This window comes from Neoarius graeffei, chromosome 2 (assembly GCF_027579695.1).
Source record: "Neoarius graeffei isolate fNeoGra1 chromosome 2, fNeoGra1.pri, whole genome shotgun sequence".
Taxonomy (NCBI): domain Eukaryota; kingdom Metazoa; phylum Chordata; class Actinopteri; order Siluriformes; family Ariidae; genus Neoarius; species Neoarius graeffei.
In genome coordinates, this window is record NC_083570.1 from 70,005,378 (window position 1) to 70,032,112 (window position 26,735).

At 40.3% G+C, this 26,735-nt stretch overlaps 3 protein-coding genes across 7 annotated transcripts in view; 2 read left to right on the forward strand and 1 right to left on the reverse strand.

Moving 5' to 3' along the window:
* The window catches only part of scaper (S-phase cyclin A-associated protein in the ER), a 186,493-nt gene extending 180,244 nt beyond the window's left edge, over window positions 1-6,249 (forward strand). For all 5 annotated transcript variants that reach the window (XM_060914836.1, XM_060914837.1, XM_060914840.1 and 2 more), the window contains 3 exons: window positions 3,125-3,316; window positions 5,164-5,212; window positions 5,553-6,249. In XM_060914836.1, the coding sequence (XP_060770819.1) occupies window positions 3,125-3,316; window positions 5,164-5,212; window positions 5,553-5,656 (345 nt within the window). In that variant the 3' untranslated portion in view covers window positions 5,657-6,249. The remainder of the gene's footprint in view (window positions 1-3,124; window positions 3,317-5,163; window positions 5,213-5,552) is intronic.
* Window positions 6,250-10,597: 4,348 nt separating this feature from the next.
* Window positions 10,598-15,984, reverse strand: isl2a (ISL LIM homeobox 2a). Its single transcript, XM_060914841.1, has 6 exons — window positions 15,836-15,984; window positions 15,204-15,393; window positions 14,477-14,742; window positions 13,384-13,667; window positions 13,067-13,234; window positions 10,598-11,212 (listed from the first exon to the last, which is right to left on the reverse strand). The coding sequence occupies exons 1-6, from the start codon at window positions 15,891-15,893 to the stop codon at window positions 11,096-11,098; spliced, it is 1,083 nt and encodes a 360-aa protein (XP_060770824.1). The 5' UTR covers window positions 15,894-15,984; the 3' UTR covers window positions 10,598-11,095.
* Window positions 15,985-18,313: 2,329 nt separating this feature from the next.
* Window positions 18,314-26,735, forward strand: part of etfa (electron transfer flavoprotein subunit alpha) — a 33,917-nt gene continuing 25,495 nt past the window's right edge. The window contains exon 1 of the mRNA XM_060914842.1: window positions 18,314-18,417. Coding sequence (XP_060770825.1) covers window positions 18,379-18,417 — 39 coding nt within the window. The 5' untranslated portion in view covers window positions 18,314-18,378. The remainder of the gene's footprint in view (window positions 18,418-26,735) is intronic.

A 26,735-nucleotide genomic window follows, 5' to 3' on the forward strand; every position in this document is an offset into this window, starting at 1 on the left:
TTTAACACACTCAAGTATTATGTGTTGAGGTTTCTTTTTTTCCGGATTTTTCTTTCATTTTTTGTTTGCCTGCCTATAAATCTCTCAAAATTTAGGGCCCCATTTAGGTCTAATGCTGGGTTTGAGTGCCGTCCAGGTCAGATGGGCTCCTGGTGAAGATCTCCCAGAGAGATTATCTTTCAAAGGATCGAAGTTGATGCTTGATTCAGTCAGGCAGGGGTAATAAATCACTGATCGTTTGCCTTTTTTTTTTTTTCAAACAAACTGAGCTCTTAATGCCGTTTTGGTAAGAGGAACGTTTTTCTCATTTTGAGAAATGTTAACAAACCGGTTTCTTTTTATTACGCTATTTTCTTCGTAATAATTATGCCCCTGCACTCGGTGCCGTCACGAAGTCTGGACAGACAGAGGTTTGGTAACGTTCTTTGTACGTTCTGTCCGTGGGTGGTAGTCTTTGTTCACATAGGTCTCACTAGTCGTAACATCCCGTCTTGAGTGCCTCTTCGGCGTCCTCATGAGTCATTTACTCTTATCTGTGAGAGGTCTGTAACCCCTCCTTCTTAACATTAGACTGTCTACACACACACCACACACAATAATATAATAGCTTTCTCATAACTTACACCTTTCGTATTCAATAAATACATTTGAAATAAGATAAAATACATTTTGATAGTTGTTTCCTCTGAGTAACCTGATTACAAGATGTTACACCGAACGCTCTGCATCACATTTTAACTGTACATTTGAGTCTTGGAGCCTGACTCTCTTCCTCACTCTTATCAACACTCCATCAAAGAACAAACCCAACCAGCTCAGGTCTCCTTCCTCTTCACCTTGGGCTATTCGGAGCCTGTGTTTGCGTTTCGGCGCGTTAACTTTACACTCCCTTTGTTTTCAGTGGACAGGCTGAGAATTATGTAATAGTCTTGCCGTAAAAGCGTGGCTCTGTTTGAGAATCCTAAATGCTCTGTATGTAGGAAAACAGGCCAGGCCTGGCCTCTCTGCTTCTTTATGACCATCTGTGCTTAAGCACGGGGGATGCAGGAGTTCAAAAGCCCACCAATGCTTTTATGATGTCAGAGGCTGAATAAGAAACCTAGCCGCTGCTGTAGGACTGCGGCTCGGGAGCCATTTCTTTCCAGCTCACGCAGGGATCTGGAGCGTTTACAGGACGGCTGGAGCTAACCTCTGCTCTCTCCACGCTTTACGTCTCCCCGCTGCGGACACTTGAGGGGGGACAATTTGTTTAGGTGTGTGAAGATGGAGTACCGTATGCTCGGGGATTATGAGACGGCTGCTTGATTTGTGGACGGAATGTCCGCGCTGATCCTGGCCCTGCTACCCAGTGCACGCGTACACGCACGCACGCACACTCCCACACATTTATACAAGTTCCTTTCTGAAGTTCAGACTGCCTTGATTTCTGAACAGCAAAGGTGAAGTTCTAGTGAAGTAACTATAAGCTGAGGTAATGTCAGCACTATGAAGCGTTATACTATGTAGCAGTCGACTAACAGAAAAGGGCAAGATCATGCATCTGTGTGGTTCCTGACTTTAGTCCAGGAGTGATAGTAGAGATTAGTTCAGTCCTTCCCCGGCTTATTAAAAAAAAAAAAAAACCTTCTCAGTCTCTCCAGTCCTTTTTGACGTTGCACAGCTCTACCACTGAAAACAACCAGGTCTTTTCGAATGATTGCTTAATTCAGTTGCACTGCTTTGGTGGCGCAGGAAATTCAACTTTTTTCTCTCCCCCCCCACTTTTTTCCTACATTCCTGAGGAAAGCACTCATTAATTACATGTTGGAGAGAAGCAATTGTATCATGGTGTTTGGTCAGCACATGCCGGTGGGCTCGCCGATCTGAAATGAATCGGCGGTCAGCTGTTTTGAGCTTTTAGTACCATTAAAGGGACTCTGTGGTGGTTTGTTTTAGCCACTCAGTAAAGCATCTTTAAACAGTCCTTCATACAGAATGACATCGCCTGGGAACCTTTGAACACTGCTGTAGGACTACACTGTGTAGGTCCTTCACCTTGAAATGATAAAAGGGGTGAGTTATCGCTTTGTTTATCATGCTCTTAAACCCCTTGAAGTGCATTATTAAAGGACAGAATGCTTTGGAAAGAGTATTGTTAAGACTATTTTTACAAATCTTGTAAATCTTGGTAATTTATGTCCCCCAGTGCTGCGGGAATTTCACCTCACCCTTCTGGTTTGCATTTAGGGTTGAGCTGTACTGGAAGCTTGCGTGTATTGGGAGGTGGGTGGTTGAGGGGGTAATTGGTTCTTTCTCGTTCTCCCTCTCTATCTTCCACTCATTCCGTCTCACCTGTGAGGATTTACTGCAATGACCTCCCAGCTCCCCGGTCTTACCAGGTTCTCAGACTCGGGCCCAAGGCCTCCGGCACCAGGAGCTGAGCCTGTGCTTTAATCAGGTCGGCGCTGGGAGCGATTTGATTTTAATGCTGGGGGGCTGGATGCGATGGTGTGATTGACTGCCATGCAGAGGGGGGGCGGGATGTTGGTGGTGAGAAACTCCATTAATGGTATTGCTTCATTTCTTAAAGTGGCAGAAGCGGTGTGTGTGTGTGACCATACAGGGGGTCTGCCTTCCCAGACCCCCCACCTTTGCCCTAGTCATCCCCCTTTTTTTTTTTCTTTCCCCCCCTCTCTCCTTCTCACCCTCTGATTCTTAGCTACTTATTCAACCACACCCCATGATATTACCTCTGTGTGAACTTCAGCAGCACATTGATAGCTTGGGGCATTTTTTTCATAACTCTATCATGATAATCAGCATGTGTCAGTTTCCTCTTTGCCTACAAGTGAAGTGAAGCAGTGTGACTCAGTAGGTTAAGTGACTGAGAGGAGCCTGAAAGTGTTCCGTGTACACTCGTGCCACAGAGGGGAGGTGCTGAAGCATCCTTAGCTTGGTTTATGGTGTGTAATTGTGTACTGGGGAGGCTGTGCCCTCTGTTTCTCCTCTTAATGGCTGTTTGTGTGTTGTTTTTAGTGGCAGATTTATATGTGGGAGGGGCACAAGGCGAGGCTCTGATTTACTGCTCGAGGTGGCATTGACTCAATATGCGTATGTGCGCACGCTTTCTGCCTGTGTGTTCCAGGTGATCGTGCAGTCTGGCCGGCAGCCCAGCGTGCTGCAGAAACTGTGTCAGCTGCCGTTCCAGTACTTCAGCCACCCGCACCTCATCAAGGTGCTCTTCCCGTCACTGATCAGCGCCTGCTACAACAACCAGCAGAACAAAGTCATCCTGCAGCAGGAGATGAGCTGTGTGCTCCTGGCCACATTTATACAGGTACGTTATGGGTTTCCATCCAGAAAACGCACACGTCCTTGCATCTCTAGATGTGGATACGTTGATAGTACGCTCCCTCAGAGTAAAAGACCGACTCATTCACATTTTCACACGGTTACATAAATTGCCTACATATGTACTCCCCTTATTCTTTTTTTTTTTTAACTAGTCTTTTGTGTATAAATCCTACCACATCCATGCACTTAAATCATCATGCCTCTGCAGCTGAGGTTTGTCTTCTTGTCTCACCTGCAGCATGTCCTCTGACCTGTAAAACACCCCCCACCCCTACCCCCCGCACCCGCGCACACACCACACACACCTTTCCACTGTTTCTGCACAATGTCAACGTTTGACTCTTATCTCTCCAAACTCTGGCTTTGTCTCTGTTCCTGCCCTTTTGTTTTTTTGCTGCTCTTGTTACCCTCCCTTTTCCAAAGAAGCAGCCTCCACTGCAAAGATGGATGGCTTCCTCTGTCGATTTGGGTGGATTTACCTGCCACCGGTTGAGCCTCTTGTAAACAGGCCGACTCCTTCATCTTCCCCCTGACAAACTTCCCTGCACTGGCCTACTACCTTGATTATTTATGTGGAGATTAACGCTCGCTTTGACAAGGACAGGCGATTGTCATTCCGTTCAAACAACAGGAAGATGCACAGCATCCTGTACCACAATTGACAGATTTACATTGCAGTTTTGTACACAATAGAAGCAAGATTTTTTTTAAATTGGACAAAAATACAATTTTGAATGGTGCGTGTTTCCATTAAATGTTGTCCGATTAAAGCTGGGTTTTGTCCTCTGATGATGGCTCTTACAGAAACCTTTTTTTTTTTGCTTTTTTTTTTTCCACTAAGGTAGTGTTTCCATTTGCTGTTCATGTCATGCATGTGACTTAAATGGAAAACACAGTTTCAATTTTGCGAAATATTGTTTTATTGAATCATGAGGAAAAACCACCTCATGCAAGTGTAAAAACTTTTTTTTGTGATATTTTGGTGTTTTTGTTCCCCCCAAAAAAACTCTGTTTCCATTACTTGTTTTTAGTTTGCTATTCCAAATTGGGCATTATACAGGTTCATGGAAACACCGCTAACGTGTGATAGTTCTGTTGATAGTTTTACCCAAACTACTGTTCTTTGTAAAACTGCGGTTGCTGCGGTTTTTCCCCTTAACTGTAAACGTATGGCAGTACAATAATATATATTCATACAGTAATATATAAAGTGCACGGTACATGATGTACAGTATACGGCGCTCTTTTAATACGTTTTTTCATGCTAAATGAAAAGCTTACTAACATGCGTAGTATTACCCGTCAGAGACATTTTTAGACACACAAAACCCCAAGGTTTGGTGGGTCTTTTGTTGTTGTCCCCCCCCCCCCCCCCCGAAAGTAACAAAGTTACGAACATTCGATATGAGCACCGTTAGTGATGCACAAACCATCCAAGTGATGATCTCAATGCTGCCAGCCATGTAGGCTGCAACATATCCACTTGAGATCATGAAATGAAGATGAGAATGTGTCAGAACTTCAGAATTCAGAAAGCACTAATGTTTGCTTTGTAAAATGGGACGATCCCAGTATTTCCACACTTTCTGGTTGATTATTTTAATATGGGGTAAAAGTTGTAAAGATGGTTCTTGGAAATGTATTTTTATCTCTAACGTATGGAAACCAAAGCAGAACATGTGTATTTATTTATTTATTTGGGGGGGTTCGTCATCCAGACAAGCACAATACTTATTGTGTAAACAAATATAGAAGAAAAAAAACCCTCCTTTTACTTAATTCAGGGTGTTATATTTGCAGACTTAATGTTTTTGTTTTTTTTTTCTGTAGGATTGTGCCTCCAATGAGAACCAGACTGACAACAGGCCCTCACAGCAAGGTGAGTCATCTTGCACTTCATGAGCTTTATTTTATCCATTTTTCAGCTTCCTTGCTCAGTAGACAAGTACCATTTGTCTAATGATCTGAATGTTATTACGGATTATTGCTTGTCAGAGATATTGCATTCTGGTGCCTTTTTTCCCCCCAATACGCATAATAAATTAATATTCATCATTTATACAATGCAAATGAATTGCAGGTAATGAGTGTTTGTTTTTAACCTCGCTGAGATACGCTGGAGGGTTTTTGTTCATGTGTGCATTCAGTGAGTCTCTCTCTCTCTCTCTCTCTCTCTCTCTCTCTCTCTCTCTCTCTCTCTCTCTCTCTCTGATCCACAGAGAGGAGCTCTGCTCTGCTAGATTATTGTGAGCTATCTAACCGCTTCCCCCGAGATCAGTGGGACTCAGCACTTCAGTTCTTCCTCAATAAGCAGGAAGAGTAAGTGAGACGAGGAGTATACACTGGAATACACACACAGTCCTACAGTGCGGCTCCAGAGCAGTACACAGCGGACTACAGGATATTACATGGTCCTTTGTACCAGCACATTTTTCTCTAAGCACAACATCAAAACACTTTCACTACGTAGTTTCAGTTACTGTACGTGGGCTTTTAGCCAAGTTTGACAAGTATGTGCCGGCATGTAGCAACTGATTTTTTTTTTTTTTTGACTGGATTTTTGTAAATCTCCTTAATAACGGTGCATTTAACCAAATAATTATGTACTAAACGCGGATAAACTTTTTCGATGTACACAATGTAATAAACAGTCTTTACAATGCAATTACTTAAGAGCATAACAAGTTACATTTCTAAAGTTGTTTGAATGTATGAAGATATTTGCTGTGTAAATATACAGTTACTCGGAGCTGACAGTTTGAAGTGAAATCAGTTCTCTTCCAAATGAATGGATCTGTTCAAACAGTTTTTCAGAGTGCACAATAGTGTACTGTTCTTTTCAAGCTGGATGTTCTTTTGATGTATTAATTGTACGGTTTGTGTTTTGTTTTGTAAATAAAAGACGTTATCTCTTTATCATAGGATTTAATTAGTTCCATCTGGAGTACAAGTTCCTGAAGGTTTTTTTTTTTTTTTGTGAGACTAAAATGCTATACATTTAAAAAAAAAAAAAAGCATTGATTGATCGAGTTTATATTCTGGAGTGTGAACTTCTTTCCTGTGTTTCATACTTAGAATGTATACATCCTCATTATATATATTTATATTTACACGTAATTCATTTTCAACGCGTGCTGTGTAAAACATATTTTAATTTGAATTTTGTCCTTTTTTTTGTGTGCGTTTGTCTGAGAGTTGAAGCACTTATAATTTATAGAACCACTTGTTCCCCTATTTAATAAAATATTAAAGGCATGTGTGTACCTTGCGGTCTTGGTCTTGTCGTGACTAGAAGATAATCATATAGTACGAGCGTTTGCGTGGTAAGAAGAGAAATATTTGCAGCATTTTCAATTGGTTTGTTATTAGTCCAGATATTTTCTCACATCTCCTGCAAATTTCAGAACGTAATGTGAAGGAGAAACAGTTCGTGATCATCCAGGCAGATGTTTATCCCCCTGCATGTGTTTTCACTGTGGAGGTGGGAACTGATCAGATTAGAGATAATTCAGCTCTGCGAAATGTAATGATACGCTAACGTGTAGTACAAACATGTCTGATATTGAACAGTACTTGCCGAAGCAAATCTGGAAACAAACTCGTGTTTTCTCTTTGGTTGAGCTGCAGGTTTGAACTGAAAATTCTTGGTAGTGTAGATTTAGTTGTCTGTCTCCTGGATAAGCCGCATTAAGACTGAAATTTGACATGAGGGCAAAGTGGCATAGTGAAAGGACTCCAAACCAGATTCAAGTTCTCAAAGTGGCCTTGGGGCACCACAAACGTGTGTCTCTCTCTCTCTCTCTCTCTGTGTGTGTGTGCTTACACCAGTTACCCATGGAGTCCCAATATGCTTTAGTTGGTCAACATCAGCTGAAGCCTCTCATGTCAGATCCTCCACAGTCTCACTGTTTTTCTCACACACACACACACCCCTGTCTATCCTTCCATTCAAAAGTGTGTCTCCACAACAATAAATCTCTGTCAAGTGTGTTTGTGTGTGAAGAGAGAGAGCTTGTGGGTTTTTTTTAAAGAAAAGGTTCCACCAGTTTTTCTTTGCCTTGTACAATTTCTGAGAGTGAGTTAAATGTCAGACTTAATAGATGTATTTTTGCTACATAGAAATCTGTGCCACTTCTTCCAAGAATAGTATCCTACCTATAATTGTATAATATTTCTTCTGTCAAAACAGTGGTTGCAATAACACGCTCCTGCTTTAATGGATATTTTGTTTCAAACAGTCTCTCCATTGCTTCATTCATTCAGGGGAAAAATGTTTGTTTTAATCTTTGTCCCTCATTATTTTTTCATGAGAGTAAAATCTTTCTCCAGTGACGATGATGCTGTTGTCAGACAGACAACCAACAGGGATTAAAGGGGGTTTACATGTGAATAAGGTGTAGATTAGAAACACCTTGATGAGCTCTATAACCACATACTTCTGTACTAAACAGTAGACTCCTGACACTATATTATTCTCAGGATGCAAGCTGTACAGATTTATAGATTATGAAATAAAAGTCTAATCTCTCAAGTGGCCATAAAAAAAGCCTGTTTCTGGTCTTTTTTCGTTTGTGTTTGATTCGAGCAAGTTAGTTTTATAAGCAACTAACTATGAATCATTGAAAGATTTGAAGCTGGGGATTGGAACAGATCCCCTCTCTTCACTTCTGCAGGAATTGGATCAGAGTCTCAGAGACCATTTGAGCAAACAGGCTACTTTCACTTTTCAGGTGACTTCAGGTTCATTTCATTTCTCCAAATCCAAACAAGAAGGAAAGGAATCTGGAGGTTTGTCAATCTGAACTGAACAGAAATGTTTCTAGCTTGATAAATTGACAGGTTATGGGATTGAATTCGAATATTTCGATCGTCCTTATTTATGGATAGTTTGATCAGTGTAGAATCACTGGTTCGAGCCTAAGACTCCGAGTGTCAGTGAAAGTTTCACTTTGGGTTATTCGAAATCCAGATATTTAGGCGCAAACCCGTTTGTAATAGTCCGGATTTATTTGCGATTTGTATTTTTAAACCGGGATCATTTGTTGAACTGCCTTTTCATTTAATAAGCTCATTGAATTAGCTGTGTAGAATTCAATTAGGGAAAGAATGTCGTCTGAAACTCAGCTTTTTGGAGGAATAGCTTTGTTTACATGTCTATAGTGTTCGGAACAGCCTTTCAATGTTTTTAATTATATATATATATATATATATATATATATATATATATATATTAAATCACAGTTGCAGTTAAAAGATACTGCGACTCAAGGAATAATATGCACTTTATAATTATAATGTTACCGGAATTTCTCATTTAAAACAAATATTTAACGCCATTATTATTATTATTATTATTATTATTATTATTATTGCAGTCGTAGTAATAATATACACAATGTATATATAATCTTGATTTGTGTGAGTAAATATTCTCTATCTATCTCAAGCACTAAAGTTATCTTAAACACTACATAATAGTGTTTAACTGAAACCTGAACAGTAAACTAATTGTCCAGCCCCGTCTCCTTTCTTTTCTTGCCAGAATAAAGAAAGTTTAAAATGTTGAGAATATAAAACTCTGAGTGATTTAATGGGCAGTAGGTCTCAGGGTGACCTGATCTCCAGGCAGATGGGAATGAAAGTGCGGCCGCAGGGTTTGTGGAGGGAGATGCTGTGCTGTGCTGTGCTGTGTTGTGCAGCTCGGTGGTGGTGTTGTAGCTGTGTGTGTGTGTGTGTGTGTGTGTGTGTGTGTGTGTGTGTGATGCCGAGCGCAGATAAGACGCCGCCCATCTCCCCTCTGTCTAGACTCGCGCCTTTACGAGCCCAGAGCTGCGCGCTCCCGAGTCCGAGGCCAAGCGGCTCTCAGTCTCCGCTCCTGCAGCCGATCCGCGGCCTGATAACACGGACCTCTACACAGCTTTCCATCTGACAGCTCAGACAACTAGAAATCGCTTTGTAGCGTCTTGGCTCAGTGCCAAGGTGCGGGTCCTCTAACACAGGGTGAGAAGGGCCAATCAGGGGCCAAGAACCAAATCATTGAGAACTGAACCCATCTCCCTTTCACACACACTCAGAAAACGGAATAAACTGTACCAGATTTAGTCGCTGGGGTATTCACCAGGTAGAAAAATAGCTTATTACCTTTATATATATATATATATATATATATATATATATATATATATATATATATATATATATATATAGTGAAAAATACAACGTACAATATCCCACATCAAAGCCAAGGAGCTGTACAGTTTAGTCCCTCTTTTCTGATCATGCACACCACCATGAATTACATGACGTTATTCCCAGCTGACATTTTGTATTGGCTGCTTCTCAGGGTATCTGTATATTGATTAGAGACAAAGACACCTTTTCACACCATTCATCAGCCATACACTCTCAGAAAAAACGCCTACTATCTATACCTTTCCCCTTCATAGGTACATCTTGGACATAGTGGACGTTTCAAAGTGATTTAAGAGACATAAAACGGACAGGTTTTAGGGTAAAGCTTTAAAGGTACACCACATGCACCTTTTTAGGTAAATGGTACAGGGGTGAATTTCCCAAAAGCCTCTTAATGCTAAGCGCATCTTAACTAGGAGAGAGAGAGAGAGAGAGAGAGAGTTCATTGTGCTGCTCGCTCTACCATTTAACGATGATCTTTGCGCTGCGATGCTTTTGGGAAACCCAGGCCAGTTTAGTACCCTTTTGTTCTGAGATTGTATTTATACTCAATAACACAACCTCATCTACAACACCATTTTCCCAGTAAATGATCTAACCACTTCATTTCACAAATACATCCTCAATCAAAAATCTCTTTTGTTTGGAGTGTCCTTTTTTGATGAAAGAAAAAAAATTGCATATATATATATATATATATATATATATATATATATATATATATATACAAGCTGTATATCATGAAATATTCCTTGCAGTCAGATAGCAGAAGACTCAGTCAAGCTATTCATTGATATTTAATTCGCCATCTTTTGGTGTGGCGTTAAAGTCTGTGCTGTAGATATGCTGATATCCATGAATAAATTCCCGAATAGATATTTTTTGATTGTTCCTTTTTTTTAAGATATAAATATATTTGCATGCAAAGTTTTTTTTTTCTCAGACATAAACAGCACTTAGTATAGTTTATTAAGATCATTTCTTAACTCTCATTCGGACTCTTGTCCTGACAATAAATAACAATAACTTACTTTTTTTTTCTCTCGAGAAGTTCAAATAATTTGTCCTCCATCCGTAAAGATAAAATAGTTTACATGTCACTTTAATACATTGTCTTCGGAGATCATGCGCATTAAGACAAACGTGGCTCTGTTGTCTCACTCAATTAGGGAAATGTCATCAGGTGGTGATAAAACTACATAATGAATACTGGGAAAGACATTATTGTTGTTATTTGTTATGATGTTGACAGTGGGTCAACTTGTTCATATTCCTCGGGAAGGTCTCGGATCCGTGTGGATTCCTGCCTGTAGTAAACGCGTGTGGAGAGTCCCTGGGGCCTGGCTCCGGGTTTTGTTTGTTTGTTTGTTTGTTTGTTTGTTTGTTTGTTTGTTTGTTTATTTGTTTTTGGCAGACTTGTGCGATTCCGAGTTTAATCCACTGTGTTGCTGTATGTTGTTTTCCGTGATTCCGTCGTGGTCCTCATGTGGAGGTGGTGAGGTGCTCTGTGTTCATGCAGATCAGGGTGGGGTTCAGCATGCTGGGATGGACAGAAGGTCACTGGACTCCATCACGTCTCCACAGGACTGGACACCATGCTGTTGGGGGTGTCAGGTAACTGCGATGACAGCGAAGTCACATCACTGCCCGAGGAGGTGCCCAGAGAGCCCGACTCAGAGAAGGACACCTTTACAGAGTGGGGGAAAGGAGGATTCAGCATGTCTGGCAGACATATACACAAAACTACTGGCCTATTGATTCACAATCAAACTAATTTACACCTCAAATATTTGCATACATGATTGCAAACAAGTTCATCAAAGGGGGTTACTGTGCAGAAGTCTTAGGCACCATATATATATATATATATATATATATATATATATATATATATATATATATATATAGTCAGTACAAAATATTTCAGATTTCCAAATATTAGTTTTCCAGCACAAAATGAGATGTTACAGAAAAATGCTTGTATATCAGTAAAGAAAGCAGTATATTACATAAGAGACCCTTTTCAGACAAAAACATAATGAAGGCTGCTGGGTTTTGGTGCAAAATGAAGAAGTGAGTGTGACAGTCAAAGTGTCCAGAAGAACTGGGGCTGGTTCTGTAAGATGCTCAGTAAAACCTACAGCTCAGTTCCTTCAACATTAATGAAACTTTGTTTCATGTATTACTATGTACTGCTCTTTATAATATTTTCTTAATGTAGAAACATTTATTTTTCATTATTTTTGAAGGCATCTTTACTCTACTGCATTTCTTTGCATAAGACTTATATGTTTTCAGTAGAACCTTTCACAACATGGGTCTTTCTTATTTATTTATTTATTTATTTATTTAGCTAGTTATTGTGCCACAATGAACTGAATAATCTTTTAAAGAGCCTTTGAAATGACCTAAACATTAATGGTATGAAATGATTTTTCATTTAGTGAACCCAAATAATACAGTTAAAGATCCACCCATCAAGACGCTCTTCAATTATTTCAAAACGTTCTTCTAAACATCTTTTTCTGATCCCTTTATTTTTAAAAACATATATATCTTGTATATATCTATTTGTGTATGCATAATAAGGCAGTGTGGTTCAAACATCTTCCACTAAACCAGATGCTTTAGAAATCTGTATAAATATACACATGAATGAGCCCAATAAAATCGGATCTATAAATATAAGCTAAATAGCTCTCCAGTAACTTAGGATATAATTATCCAGTTGAGTGCAAAGTTCTGCATAAACATAAGACAAAATGAAGAACATTATAACATGCTAACATTATAACATTTTATGATAATATGTTTTGTTAGTTTTCTTTAATGTTCCTTCACTATTATAAGTCAATCTGACAAAAACAGCAAAACAGTGTCAGATATTAACAGTGAAAAGAACCGTGAATTTCCCTTCCTGACTATGACATAAATATTCTCTCAAACATGTCCACCCTTTTCCTTTAGAACCGCCTCCAGACTCTTTCTCATATCCTCTGAGCAGCTTTTGGATCCTCTGAGTTGTAATATTCGCCCCTTTCTCTTCTTCTTCTTCTTGACACATCTGTTCTAACTCTGCCAGATTGCTAGATTAGTCCATTCTTTTTGGATAAATCTGTTAGAACTTTGCCAGATGTCATACACCATACACTGCCAGGTTTGGAGACCAAGCAAATCCATGACAAAGCTTTGACTTCTTGATTTTGAATCTTTGCCAACCCCCCACCCCCCCCCACCCCGTTTATTCGCCCTTAGGTTTTGGACTGATGTATAGTTTTCGGATAGACCCATATTATATTTCTTTTTAACTTCTTTCACCTAGGCCATACATTATATTTGTTTGCAGGTAAATTGGAAGATCGAAGTAGGCCTACATCCTATATATCCGATATTTTCCTTTTTTTCCCCCCCACCCATGCATGCACCATGCACCATGACTGGAGGGGGATTGTCTTTCACTCAGCTGTAACCATTTACAATCTTTCTTTTATCTGAGATGGAGATAGCACAGTGAGCTTGAAGCAGAGGTGATTCTTCGTACCAGCTGTTGGAAGGCAGGCTGCTCCAGGTCACTCTGGAGTGCGAACTCGCTCAGCGCTTTCCATGGAGGCTGGTATGTCTGCACTTCTACTGGATTCCCCTGCACCGTGTTATCATGCCGGATGGGACTACCTGCCACTAGAGGTGTCCCTGTTAGGCCTTGGAGATTCTGGTGACAGAAGAAACAGGAATTTATAAAAATGAAGAGTAAAAAATGAAAAAATAATAATAAAAAATAAAGCCTATTTTTTTTTTTGCAGTCATGATGTAGCAATTACGCAAATGCATTATTATTATTATTATTATTATTATTATTACGGTTTTGTCGCTGTGCTGCTGCTGCTGGAGTTGCTTCATGAGCATGGACCTCTTCTTGTCCTTGCAGCGTTTGTTCTGGAACCAGACGCGGATAACCCGCGGACTGAGGCCCGTCATCTCCACCAGCTGCTCCTTCATGAGCGCGTCGGGTCGCGGGTTGGCGTTGTAGCATGTGCGCAGTGTGTGCAGCTGCTTCTCGTTGAGCACAGTGCGCACCCGGGTCGTCTTCTCCGACTGCTTGTGGACATGGTTGCGGTGTGGGGGCTGGCGCACAGGTACCGGCTCTGCAAACAAACAAACAAACACACCGCAATACAGTCCCGACTTTAGCAAATGTCATTATCTCAGAGCCAGGACGCTGCGCATAACGTGCGCCAGAATACACAGCACATTCACATGAGTCAGCCATCGGCGGGGTAGCAAAGCTCAGTGCGCCAACTCATATGATAAAGATAATTACAGAGCTAAATGATCTCTGAGTAACCATGGCATACCATCTCAACCTAAAAAATAAACAATACAAAAACAGCATTTATAATAAATCCAACGATTCGTTTCTAAACGCACCAGTCACCTCAATAAATACAAATCACGGTTTCTGGTTAATCTTCTGTTTAAACCTATGTGAAATTTGTTTAGTCTGTTTAAAAAGATCGACATGGCAAGAACTGCATGCCAGCAGCTGCTTTGCTAAACGCATATTTTGCCTCCCGATCGAGCAATAATTTTCTCTTTCGGTCTCTTTGGTTTGGTTTTTAGTGCATCTTAGGAAATATTTCAGCAGCACACAATTCAATCATTTTAGATGGTGCAAGCTTTTCAGTAGTGAAAGCCTGTGAGTGCTGTTTGCGTTCAAAAATAAATTCAAATCAACGCGCAGCAGTCTAGACAATATTAGTAGATGTAAAATAGTTTTAAAGCATTACAGAGATAAATATAAAATCAGCCTCGGTGCCATATAGCTGCAGTGTTTTGCAAACTTGAATTATTATTATTATTATTATTATTATTATTATTATTATTATTATAAAAAATAACGTTGCTGTTGTCGTTTTTTAATAGTAATGTGTGAAGAATTAGCTCAGGTGCTCACCGGCCATGTGCAGGGCTCTGGTGGAGTGTGTGTTGCCCGGGCTGATCGGTGGGCTTCCCGACGCGGCGCGCTCCAGCAGCAGCCCGTGATCAGCCCGACACAGCAGCTCCTCTTCCCGCAGAGAGAACTCATCCCCCGGCAGGAGGTGTCTGCTGCACACCGAGCACCTGAAACACTCCATGTGGTAAACATTCTCCCGAGCCCGCATTACCAGGTCACTGCTGCAGAAGCCCACGTTACACTTTGCACATTTAATACCGAATAACCTGCAAAGAACAAAAATAAACAATCAGCGAAAGAAATAAGATTTCAAGCTCCCAGGTGAACAATTTTACTGCTGTACAGCATCATCATAATAATAATAATAATAATAATAATAATAATAATAATAATAAATCCTTAGAGCAAAACCCTTTAAAAATATTTTTAAACAAGCACTTAAATGTGTATAAATTATTTGCCATATATATTTATCCTTTGGGGAGAGAAAAAAAAAAGTTATTCATTTATTCTGACATTTTAACAGAACTACAGTTTCCAGTGCAAACTACTAGTACTTTGGAGATACAGCTTTAAAAATCCTCCAAAATAAACCTGAGACGCAGAGATCCATAATTAGCTGTAAAAACATGGCGTTGCAAGACTTTTATGTTTGCAAATTTTAGCTTTCCGATTTACAGGCAATTTCCAAAGTTCTTCAAATTGTGGAAAGCAGAGGGACGTCTACCTTACGTAGTCTCTTTTGCAGTAGGTCTTGCCGTCCCGGACGAAGCAAGTGCATGTCTCGTCCAGGTACTGACTGCACTCTGCGCACTTCAGACACGCCGCGTGCCACTCCAGGTCCGGGGAGACCCGCAGGATATACTGGTCATGGATCTGACTTCCGCAGCCCACACACATGGCGATCCCGGTCTTCTCTGTGTGCAAACGCGCGAATTAAAGCCATAACCTGCACCCATAACTCCAGCGCCACATATCCTCAAACTCAACGATCAATTCATCAGTGTGCCTTCATGCATTCTGCACTGCAAAGCGTTTTCATTCACAAGTCCATGCATGCCACCCGAACAACATATTTCCCCCTATTTATTTGTGGTTGCCCTTTCATTTCACTAGCTGATGATGCTGTCTCACGCCTTCGAGAACGAAAGAACAAAAAAAAAAAAAAAATTAAATACAATACCAATAAGATCAGTGCGAAAGGATCGGGGAGTAACCTAATATTTTACAAGACTGGTACAACGACTTTAACATGAGAAGCACATGCTCTTATTAAGCCTGAGCTATTTCCAAACCGTAAGTCAAAGAGAAAACATCTGTCCCCTTACAATCGCTTTACACAACAAGCATGGCACTTACTTTTTGAATGATCCCCCATATCACCCAAGAAAGAAGAATAGAGTAGAATATCCAGCATAAAGGATGGTCAGCGCGCACTGCTATAGATGAGGGGACACAGTGGGAGTGGGCAGCGGCCCGAGCACACCGAGAACTTGTAGCCGATCCGCGAGCTGCGGCGGCCCACGCGTGCCGTGACGTCACACGCAAACTCGGACCGCGTTCCGAAAGAAGTGTGTGGGGGAGGAGGTCCGAGAGCGCGCGCGCTGGTGTGTGTGTGTGTGTGTGTGCGTGTGTTTCACAAGCAGATCTGATGAAAAAACATTGTTTTCTAACACCACTGATGAACACATCAGCTTGTAAGCTCTGCCCATAACAGTTCTTTATTACTGTGAAAAATGCCTAAAAAAAAATATGAGTCTTCAATACACTGATTGACGTTAAAAATTAAAACACACCATATTCTCAACCACATCTCCTACAAAACTACACTCCAATTATTCTAAAAATACAGAAATAGGGTTCTGTAATAATAATAATAATAATAATAATAATAATAATAATAGGATGGGCTCTCAATTTCAAAGAAACATTTTAAATTAAAGGTATGTAAAGCATTTAATAAAATTAAAACGCCCAGCCTATAGTTATTTTTGAGTTACTTGAAAATAATATCTGAAAAAGACATGATCTTCAAATAAAAATGGGAACAATTTACCAAAAAAAAAAAAAAATCAGTATTGCCCTATCATCCAGTCCTCTGATAGGTGATCATGCTCTTTCTGGTTTATTGATCCTTCAATAAGGAAGGAGACATTAGGAAACAAAGTCATACAAAAGTGTTTTCATTTCAAATGTGAAGCTTTCATTCTTGTTGCTTGGTGTTTTCTTGAGAAAGCCAAATTGAGAAACCCTTTAGGAAAGCAGCAGCTGAATGGTTGGTTACTTTCTACACTTGTGGCCCGTCAGGAGGTTGTTTGCTCTATTGTGGAGAGCCTCCTACTGGAGTCACAAAACTATTACAGATACTGCAGAAGCACATCTTCATCTACAGTCCACATTTCCCGTTTGTTCTCACAAGCTACGAGTATTGGAAATACATTTGACCATAAATTAAATTTCTAGTAAACAATCATAAAATATCAGTTATTAAAAATCCCTATAGTGTCGATTCAAGTGAAATAATATTGACGTGATCAGATCTTTTTTTTTTAAGCCGAGAGAAAATATCCAGTCCTTTTCAGGATTTTTTGCTCTGTCCCTCTATTCACCTTCTTATAGTGTTTTTCTAACTTGCTTATTTAAGCCACAGACCAACCTGTTTCCCCCCGGCTTATTTATTTATTTAGCCTAAAAACATTTCAGACTCAACGTTGATTAAAGCTGTTGAAATCATTATTTTTATTGCTTTTTAATTTTTGTTTTAAAAAAACAATTTAAAAGTACATTTTAAAGAAATTTTCCATTTTACAAACTGTTCTTAACTGCTACTAAATTGCGAAACATTACCTTTTATCGCTTATTTCATTAAAATATGTATTTTAAAATACATTTTAAAGGAATCCGCGATGTAGAAACTGTACAAACTGGTCTGTAACCAATCTATGAACAGTATATGGATAGAGTTTATAGATTTATTTATACTAAATATTTGTTTTAGATGTTCACAGATGACCACACCTGGATACCGCAAATCGGCTGCACATTTTGCATCTTTGACCCTGACCTTTAACATTGACCAGAACCAGTACTTTCAAATAAATCCAATTAACTGAATATAAACTAAGCAGGCCGTCCATGAGTGCATTTTGCCTCTCTGGCTATTTTTTCGAGCTATAACGAGGTAGAGTGATACTAACAGCGGTGGTGCTGGACCCTGAGTTTTCATTATAGCAACAATAATAAAATAAAACAACCAACACAAAGATGTTCAAAAATCGGTGCCTTTCTCAGGCGCAACGACGCACATCACTGAGCCTGAGTCATAGTTTTAATTTGTCTTGAGCTATAAAAGACGAGTAGAGGTATATACTATAAGACGTAAAATTTACAATCAATCAATCAATCAATCAATCAATCAATCAATCAATTGATCGATAGATAGATAGATAGATAGATAGATAGATAGATAGATAGAACTAAGTTAAATCAGGTTGAACTGATTTAGCGATCTCATACCATTCTTTAAAATATTAACAGCACGGTCTATGATTATAAAATTATAATCATATACAAAAAACCAACAGTGGTAGGACTAAAGGATGCATAAGATCAATTCCATAAATTTCGCTGCAGTGGAAGCGGGTAAAATAAAAACTGTACATGCTAATGTATCCTTAGAACTCTCTTTTACCTCTTGTTTGCAAATTGATTAAAAAAGTCAAAGAAGTCTCATTTCTGTTTTAGACACAGTCAAAAACCGATGAAGCAGGTATTATGGGTGGGCGTTTCTCTGAAACGGAAGTGTTTGCAGATCATGTGACGCTACAAGGAATCTCGCGAGACTTCACCGCAAAGCCTTGGTAACACTGCTGGGTGAGTGAGTGCTGGTTGCTGCTGCCATCATGCTCAAAGCTATTACCAAGACAAACCTCAGGACTCTGGTGAGATATATGTATACAGCACTGTTTTATGCTGCGTCCGGTTCAGAACCTGTTTATATGTTGTTGATTTGCTGGTTAGGCGTAAAACGAACGGTTGTGAAGGAGTTTGAGTAAGTGTTAGCATTGCCCGCTAACAGCTGGAGCTAGCGAACAGTGAGTGCACTCTGACACTTTATTGGGGATGTGCGCAACATGGACAAGGGAACACAAATGACATTTTCATTCTAACTAACGAGGTGACTGTTCTAAAATAAACTTGTAGCATTCTGTTAACTCGCAGACTGAGTGACAGGGTGATTATCATGCTAACGCTAAGCAGTTAACTAGCGTCACCTACTTATTTAACCTTAGAGACACCGCGCGCGCGACAGACGTTTTTCTAAAAAAAAAAAAATCTAAGTATTATTAATAATTCACTGAATTGTTCACAGCTGTGATTAAAACAGTCCTAGTTAGCTGTTAGTGACATGTCAAGGTTATTTATTTCACGGATACAGTATTATCGTTATAAGACCTAATGTTTGTTTTTATAAACTATTTTCAACATAAAATCGGAGTTATCATTTCCCCTGTGTAGCGAGAATTGATCTGCAGCTATCAGTCTAAACTACTCTGATTTGGATTAAAGCAGTAGCAGCCATATTAGCAGTCACTCTCTGCCATTTATAGACGTGCTGCTAGACCCATGTCTCTGCTCTGTCCACAGTGCATTCACCTTCTTCTAGAGCAGGGGTCACCAAACTACGGCCCGCGGGCCAGATCCGGCCCGCCACCCCCCTTTGACCGGCCCCCCAGCCCCTCTGCCCCCCACCACTTGAACCGGCCCTATGAGGCAATCCCCAAAAGTGATCATGGCCTATTTTTTTTTTTTTAAATGGCTTTTTGGCAAATAATAACGTCTGCATCTTGTATTTTGTTGATTTTATCAATTAAAATTGATATTTAGTTATAAAATGAACTATTCATATTTTCCGAATTTTCGTCATATGCTCGCGATCAAGCAGTGACAGGCAGCGCACGCGCAGAGAACCGTCAGTGTTCAGGACAGCAAAATGGCTAGCGGTAAGCGAAAAGTTGACAGAGTGCAGAGTTTTTAAAGAACAGTGGACCACCGATTATTTTTTCGTTCGGTGTAAGGACCGTGCAGTTTGTCTTGTATGTAAAGAAAGTGTGCCGGTTTTCAAAGAATATAATCTGCGTCGTCACTATGAAACCTGGCACAAAGAGTATGCTAGTTTGCGAGGGCAAACAAGAGAAGACAGGATTCGGAGGATGAAATGCAGACTGGCTGCACAACAGAATGTATTCCTTCACCAAACCCAGATCAACCAGGCTGCTGTCCGAGCTAGCTATAAGGTAGCTCACCTACTAGCTACCCATGGAAAGCCGTTTACTGATGGGGACTTTGTTAAAGTATGCATGCTTGCTGTGGCCGAAGAGGTGTGTCCCGACAAGAAGGATGCGCTCAACGCGGTGAGTCTCTCTGCACCTACTATGACCAGGCGAACCAAAGATTTAGGGGACAACGTGTATGACCAGCTGAATGAGAGAGTCAGAATTCGAGTTTTTTGCTTTGGCCATGGATGAGAGCAATGACGTGCAGGACACAGCACAACTGCTGTGATCTATTGATCTATTGCTCATATTATTATAATTTCACTGTTTTTTTTTAAATGTATTTATTTTATAGGCCTATTTATTTGACCTTTATTAAGTGCTGCATACAATTATTATTTATATTATAATAATATCAACAGGCCTACCTACAATTTATAATTTTCCACTCACCTTTGCCAGTGTCAATCACCTCAAATAGGCAGATGTTTCTTACCTTGACAGCTTTGATATTATTTTTATTAGAAAATAAATAAATGGAATATCAGTGGTATTTCAAATTAAAACAAAGTGTGAAGACTCGATTACTACTTTTGCAAACCACTAGTAAAGATAAACAAATATGTGACAGGAATCAAGCGTTGATATAGTAGTATGGATATAGTAGTGGGGATGGCTGTGCCAGGCTAGTAATCTCTACTACACAATGAGGCCTGCTGGTGGTCATATTTGTCTGGGTCATACAATTCTATGTGATATAGCTGACCTGACCCCGGCCCCCATCACAGTCAGGAACGACAATGTGGCCCCCAGAGAAAAAAGTTTGGTGACCCCTGTTCTAGAGTTACATACATGTTATTTACCAGCTGGGAGGTCTGTATGGTGAAATACCGTGACCGAAAGTACTGAGCGAGGCCCTCTGGGCCGAGGTCAGTATTCAAGGCCGAGGTCACGGTATTTCACCATATGGACCGACCTTAAGCTGGTAAATAATATATTTATTTATTTTTTTAAATCTTTACCAAATTCTAACAGAAAACGAGAGCGCCTGAGAAAGCCGCCATCTTGAATCCTCATTCACGGCTGTAATGCAAATTGCTTCCTCCTCGGTATACAAGTGCACTTCCATGGCAGGAAAACGACTACATTTTGCCGCCCATGTAGTGCCCTATTTATACAAATAGGAGTCATTCAGGATTCAGCCATGTTTTTGCTCACCGTTAGCAACAGTTAGAGGTTTTTAGCTTTCTCCTGAAATGTTTTCTTTTATTTCTTCTTCCTTAGGGCAGTAAAACTCGCTTTCGCTGTGAACACTGTCCCATGCTGTAAAATTAATGCTATTTTGAATCCTCATTCACGGCTGTAATGCAAATTGCTTCCTCCTCGGTATACAAGTGCACTTCCATGGCAGGGGAAAAAAAACCCCTACATTTTGCCGCCTATGTAGTCCCCTATTTATACAAAACTGTCATTCAGGATTCAGCCATGTTTTTGCTCACCGTTAGCAAGTTACAGGTTTTTAGCTTTCTTCTGAAATGTTTTCTTTTATTTCTTCTTCCTCAGGGCAGTAAAACTCGCTTTCGCTGTGAACACTGTCCTTATAGCTATCCATGCTGTAAAATTAATGCTATTCTCCTGAGAAATGCTGGCAAAAATTTATAAGGTTTTTGATAATCTTATAAATAAATCTTAAAGATAAATGTTGACAAAAATTGCTACTATGTTTGTTGTTGTGAACAAGCGAGTCGCCAGAGGTCCGTAACCGGGGGCCGTACCGTAGGATACAGACCCGCTCGCCAGCCAATCAGAGCGCAGGATTTGACGGAAACCGGACCTAAAAAATAAAATGCTTTAACACACCATATACTCTACATGCAATCCTGAAAATCTCATCTCATTATTTCTAGCCGCTTTATCCTTCTACAGCAGGGGTCACCAAACTTTTTTCTCTGGGGGCCACATTGTCGTTCCTGACTGTGATGGGGGGCCGGGGTCGGGTCAGCTATATCACATAGAATTGTATGACCCAGACAAATATGACCACCAGCAGGCCTCATTGTGTAGTAGAGATTGCTAGCCTGGCACAGCCATCCCCATTACTATATCCACACTACTATATCAACACTTGATTCCTGGCACATATTTGTTTATCTTTACTAGTGGTTTGCAAAAGTAGTAATCGAGTCTTCACACTTTGTTTTAATTTGAAATACCACAGATATTCCATTTATTTATTTTCTAATAAAAATAATATCAAAGCTGTCAAGGTAAGAAACATCTGCCTATTTGAGGTGATTGACACTGGCAAAGGTGAGTGGAAAATTATAAATTGTAGGTAGGCCTGTTGATATTATTAATAATATAAATAATAATTGTATGCAGCACTTAATAAAGGTCAAATAAATAGGCCTATAAAATAAATACATTTTAAAAAACAGTGAAATTATAATAATATGAGCAATAGATCAATAGATCACAGCAGTTGTGCTGTGTCCTGCACGTCATTGCTCTCATCCATGGCCAAAGCAAAAAACTCGAATTCTGACTCTCTCATTCAGCTGGTCATACACGTTGTCCCCTAAATCTTCGGTTCGCCTGGTCATAGTAGGTGCGGAGAGACTCACCGCGTTGAGCGCATCCTTCTTGTCGGGACACACCTCCTCGGCCACAGCAAGCATGCATACTTGAACAAAGTCCCCATCAGTAAACGGCTTTCCATGGGTAGCTAGTAGGTGAGCTACCTTATAGCTAGCTCGGACAGCAGCCTGGTTGATCTGGGTTTGGTGAAGGAATACATTCTGTTGTGCAGCCAGTCCGCATTTCATCCTCCGAATCCTGTCTTCTCTTGTTTGCCCTCGCAAACTAGCATACTCTTTGTGGCGGGTTTCATAGTGACGACGCAGATTATATTCTTTGAAAACTGGCACACTTTCTTTACATACAAGATAAACTGCACGGTCCTTACACCGAACGAAAAAATAATCGGTGGTCCACTGTTCTTTAAAAACTCTGCACCCTCGGTCAGCTTTTCGCTTACCGCTAGCCATTTTGCTGTCCTGAACACTGACAGTTCTCTGCGCGTGCGCTGCCTGTCACTGCTTGATCGCGAGCATATGACGAAAATTCGGAAAATATGAATAGTTCATTTTATAACTAAATATCAATTTTAATTGATAAAATCAACTAAATACAAGATGCAGACGTTATTATTTGCAAAAAGCAATTAAAAAAAAATGGGCCATGACCACTTTTGGGGATTGCCTCATAGGGCCGGTTCAAGTGGTGGGGGGCAGAGGGGCTGGGGGGCCGGTCAAAGGGGGGTGGCGGGCCGGATCTGGCCCGCGGGCCGTAGTTTGGTGACCCCTGTTCTACAGGGTCGCAGGCAAGCTGGAGCCTATCCCAGCTGACTACGGGTGAAAGGCAGGGCACACCCCGGACAAGTCGCCAGGTCATCACAGGGCTGACACATAGACACAGACAACCATTCACACTCACATTCACACCTACGGTCAATTTAGAGTCACCAGTTAACCTAACCTGCATGCCTTTGGACTGTGGGGGAAACCGGAGCACCCAGAGGAAACCCACGCGGACACGGGGAGAACATGCAAACTCCGCACAGAAAGGCCCTCGCCGGCCCCGGGGCTCGAACCCAGGACCTTCTTGCTGTGAGGCGACAGTGCTAACCACTACACCACCGTGCCGCCTCCTGAAAACCTGTCATATTAAAGGAAAAATACACCCTGAATACCTTGGAGATCAATATTTAATGGCTGTTAATAGATTAAAATATTTAATCATGATAATCACATTATTGTCCATAATTAACTCATGATTAGTCGCAAATTAATCACATCTTTAAAAATCTGTTCTAAATGTACCTTGAAGGGATATTTTTCAAGTCTTTTTGGGGAGTGGGAGTGGACAGATGCAGTGGTGCTTGAAAGTTTGTGAACCATTCAGAATTTTCTATATTTCTGCATAAATATGACCTAAAACAACAACAGATTTTCACACAAGTCCTAAAAGTAGATAAAGAGAACCCAGTTAAATGAGACAAAAATATTATACTTGGTCATTTATTTATTGAAGAAAATGATCCAATATTACATATCTGTGAGTTGCAAAAGTATGTGAACCTCTAGGATTAGCAGTTAATTTGAAGGTGAAATTAGAGTCAGGTGTTTTCAATCAATGGGATGACAATCAGGTGTGAGTGGGCATCCTGTTTTATTTAAAGAACAGGGATCTGTCAAAGTCTGATCTTCACAACACATGTTTGTGGAAGTGCATCATGGCACGAACAAAGGAGACTTCTGAGGACCTCAGGAAAAGCGTTGTCGATGCTCATCAGGCTGGAAAAGGTTACAAAACCATCTCTAAAGAGTTTGGACTCCACCAATCCACAGTCAGACAGATTGTGTACAAATGGAGGAAATTCAAGACCATTGTTACCCTCCCCAGGAGTGGTCGACCAACAAAGATCACTCCAAGAGCAAGGCGTGTAATAGTCGGCGAGGTCACAAAGGACCCCAGGGTAACTTCTAAGCAACTGAAGGCCTCTCTCACATTGGCTAATGTTCATGAGTCCACCATCAGGAGAACACTGAACAACAATGGTGTGCATGGCAGGGTTGCAAGGAGAAAGCCACTGCTCTCCAAAAAGAACATTGCTGCTCGTCTGCAGTTTGCTAAAGATCACGTGGACAAGCCAGAAGGCTATTGGAAAAATGTTTTGTGGACAGAGGAGACCTAAATATAACTTTTTGGTTTAAATGAGAAGTGTTGTGTGGAGAAAGGAAAACACTGCATTCCAGCATAAGAACCTTATCCCATCTGTGAAACATGGTGGTGGTGGTAGTATCATGGTTTGGGCCTGTTTTGCTGCATCTGGGCCAGGACGGCTTGCCATCGTTGATGAAACAATGAATTCTGAATTATACCAGCGAATTCTAAAGGAAAATGTCAGGACATCTGTCCATGAACTGAATCTCAAGAGAAGGTGGGTCATGCAGCAAGACAACGACCCTAAGCACACAAGTCATTCTATCAAAGAATGGTTCAAGAAGAATAAAATGAATGTTTCGGAATGGCCAAGTCAAAGTCCTGACCTTAATCCAGTGGAAATGTTGTGGAAGGACCTGAAGTGAGCAGTTCATGTGAGGAAACCCACCAACATCCCGGAGTTGAAGCTGTTCTGTACGGAGGAATGGGCTAAAATAACTCCAAGCCGGTGTGCAGGACTGATCAACAGTTACCGGAAACGTTTAGTTGCAGTTATTGCTGCACAAGGGGGTCACACCAGATACTGAAAGCAAAGGTTGATGTACTTTTGCCACTCACAGATATGTAATATTGGATCATTTTCCTCACTAAATAAATGACCAAGTCTAATATTTTTGTCTCATTTGTTTAACTGGGTTCTCTTTATCTACTTTTAGGACTTGTGTGAAAATCTGATGTTTTAGGTCACATTTATGCAGAAATATAGAAAATTCTAAAGGGTTCACAAACTTTCAAACACCACTTTATGCTTGCTTTATTCAAAATGTATGTGGCCAGGTCAGGAAGGATGAGGCTGGACACAGCAAAAATTATTTTTGTGGGCATTTTATTCTTCCACTGCATTAAAATAATAAGCAGCGTTAGCTTTTATAATTTTGAGGGTTTAGTATGATTCAGTGTGAACAAAACAATACAGAGCGGCGGTTACAATTATCAACACCTTAACGATCTTTTGGCCATTGCAAAAGTAGAAAAGACTTTCAGGATGTGAATTGTGCATGAATAGTTACTAAAATTTCCACTTGGGGGGGGGGGGAGTTGATTCCCGATTGCTTGGCGTATCAGATCACGTGACACCGTTCCACAATTATCGACACCTTTGTCCACAGTTATTGCCACTATTCCACAATGCTCGACATCCAGATGATTATTTATTAAAAAAAAAAAAGTCTGTGGCATTAAGTTAACAAAACGTAGTTTTTATTTAAAATTTGTTTTACATAGACTTATATATTTAGTACAAAATATCTTTTATATAAATATATTGATGTCGATGCTTGCATAAATGAAGTAATTCTAATGTTTGTAAACAAATGTTCAGCCTGTGTCAAATCTTTTTGTTCCACTTTCTAAGTATTTTCGTCGATCGCGTTTTGTTAATCATTCGGTATTATTTGTATTAATTTCTAGTTTACCAATAAATGTCAACAGACAATTGACATTAACCAGATGAAAATCCAGGTCAAAGGTCACATGTCATTCCTCGAACCAAAATATAAAATGTCTACTGATATTTTAATATGTGGTCGATATTTACAGCAAACTGCCGGGATGACACCTCTCCCTGGATTTGTTGATGAAGGTGGTAAGAGGATAAACGTTCCTATTACTCCAGCAAGGGATAAAGATGAGGTCCTTGGGGCAATACAGGAGATAAGAAAAGAAAATGGGCAACATCACGAAAATATGTTGCGACTCACAGAAGTAGTTAGCAAACTTCAGCAAACATCTCCTCTCCAGGCTAGTGCACAACAAGCAACGTCCTACAGAACACAAGCCACTCCAAGGGCAGAAGGTGAGTTACCTGCCTCACTATGAGTCAGAAGTATTACTTCAAGCATAGTAAGGAAGTTAAAGACGATATAGTAAGGAAGGATAAAGAAGTTATCCTTTCTTTATCATTCTGTTCATCTTTAACTTCCTTACTATGCTTGAAGTAATACTTCTTGAAGTAATACTTCTGACTCCTAGTGAGGCAGGTAACTCGCCTTCTGCCCTTGGAGTGGCTCGTGTTCTGTAGGATGTTGCTTGTTGTGCACTAGCCTGGAAAGATGTTTGCTAACTACTTCTGTTCAAAGCCCCTTCCTGACTTGAAGCCGGACCCGTATGTTGGCCAGAGGCTAGACTCAATGTGTGCGCAGAACAGTGGACAGCCAGTTTATCAAAGCGTTCTGCAACAGCCTACATATGATGATGTC

Bases quoted from the DNA above. Each gene is read 5' to 3' on its own strand.
- isl2a (XM_060914841.1), bottom strand. From the start codon at position 15,893: ATGCTGGATATTCTACTCTATTCTTCTTTCTTGGGTGATATGGGGGAT. The intron at 13,668-14,476 runs GTGAGCACCTGA...GTTTGTTTGCAG, and splicing joins CAGAGCCCTGCACATGGCCG to AGCCGGTACCTGTGCGCCAG. The intron at 11,213-13,066 runs GTACGAAGAATC...CACTCTGTAAAG, and splicing joins AGCCTGCCTTCCAACAGCTG to GTGTCCTTCTCTGAGTCGGG.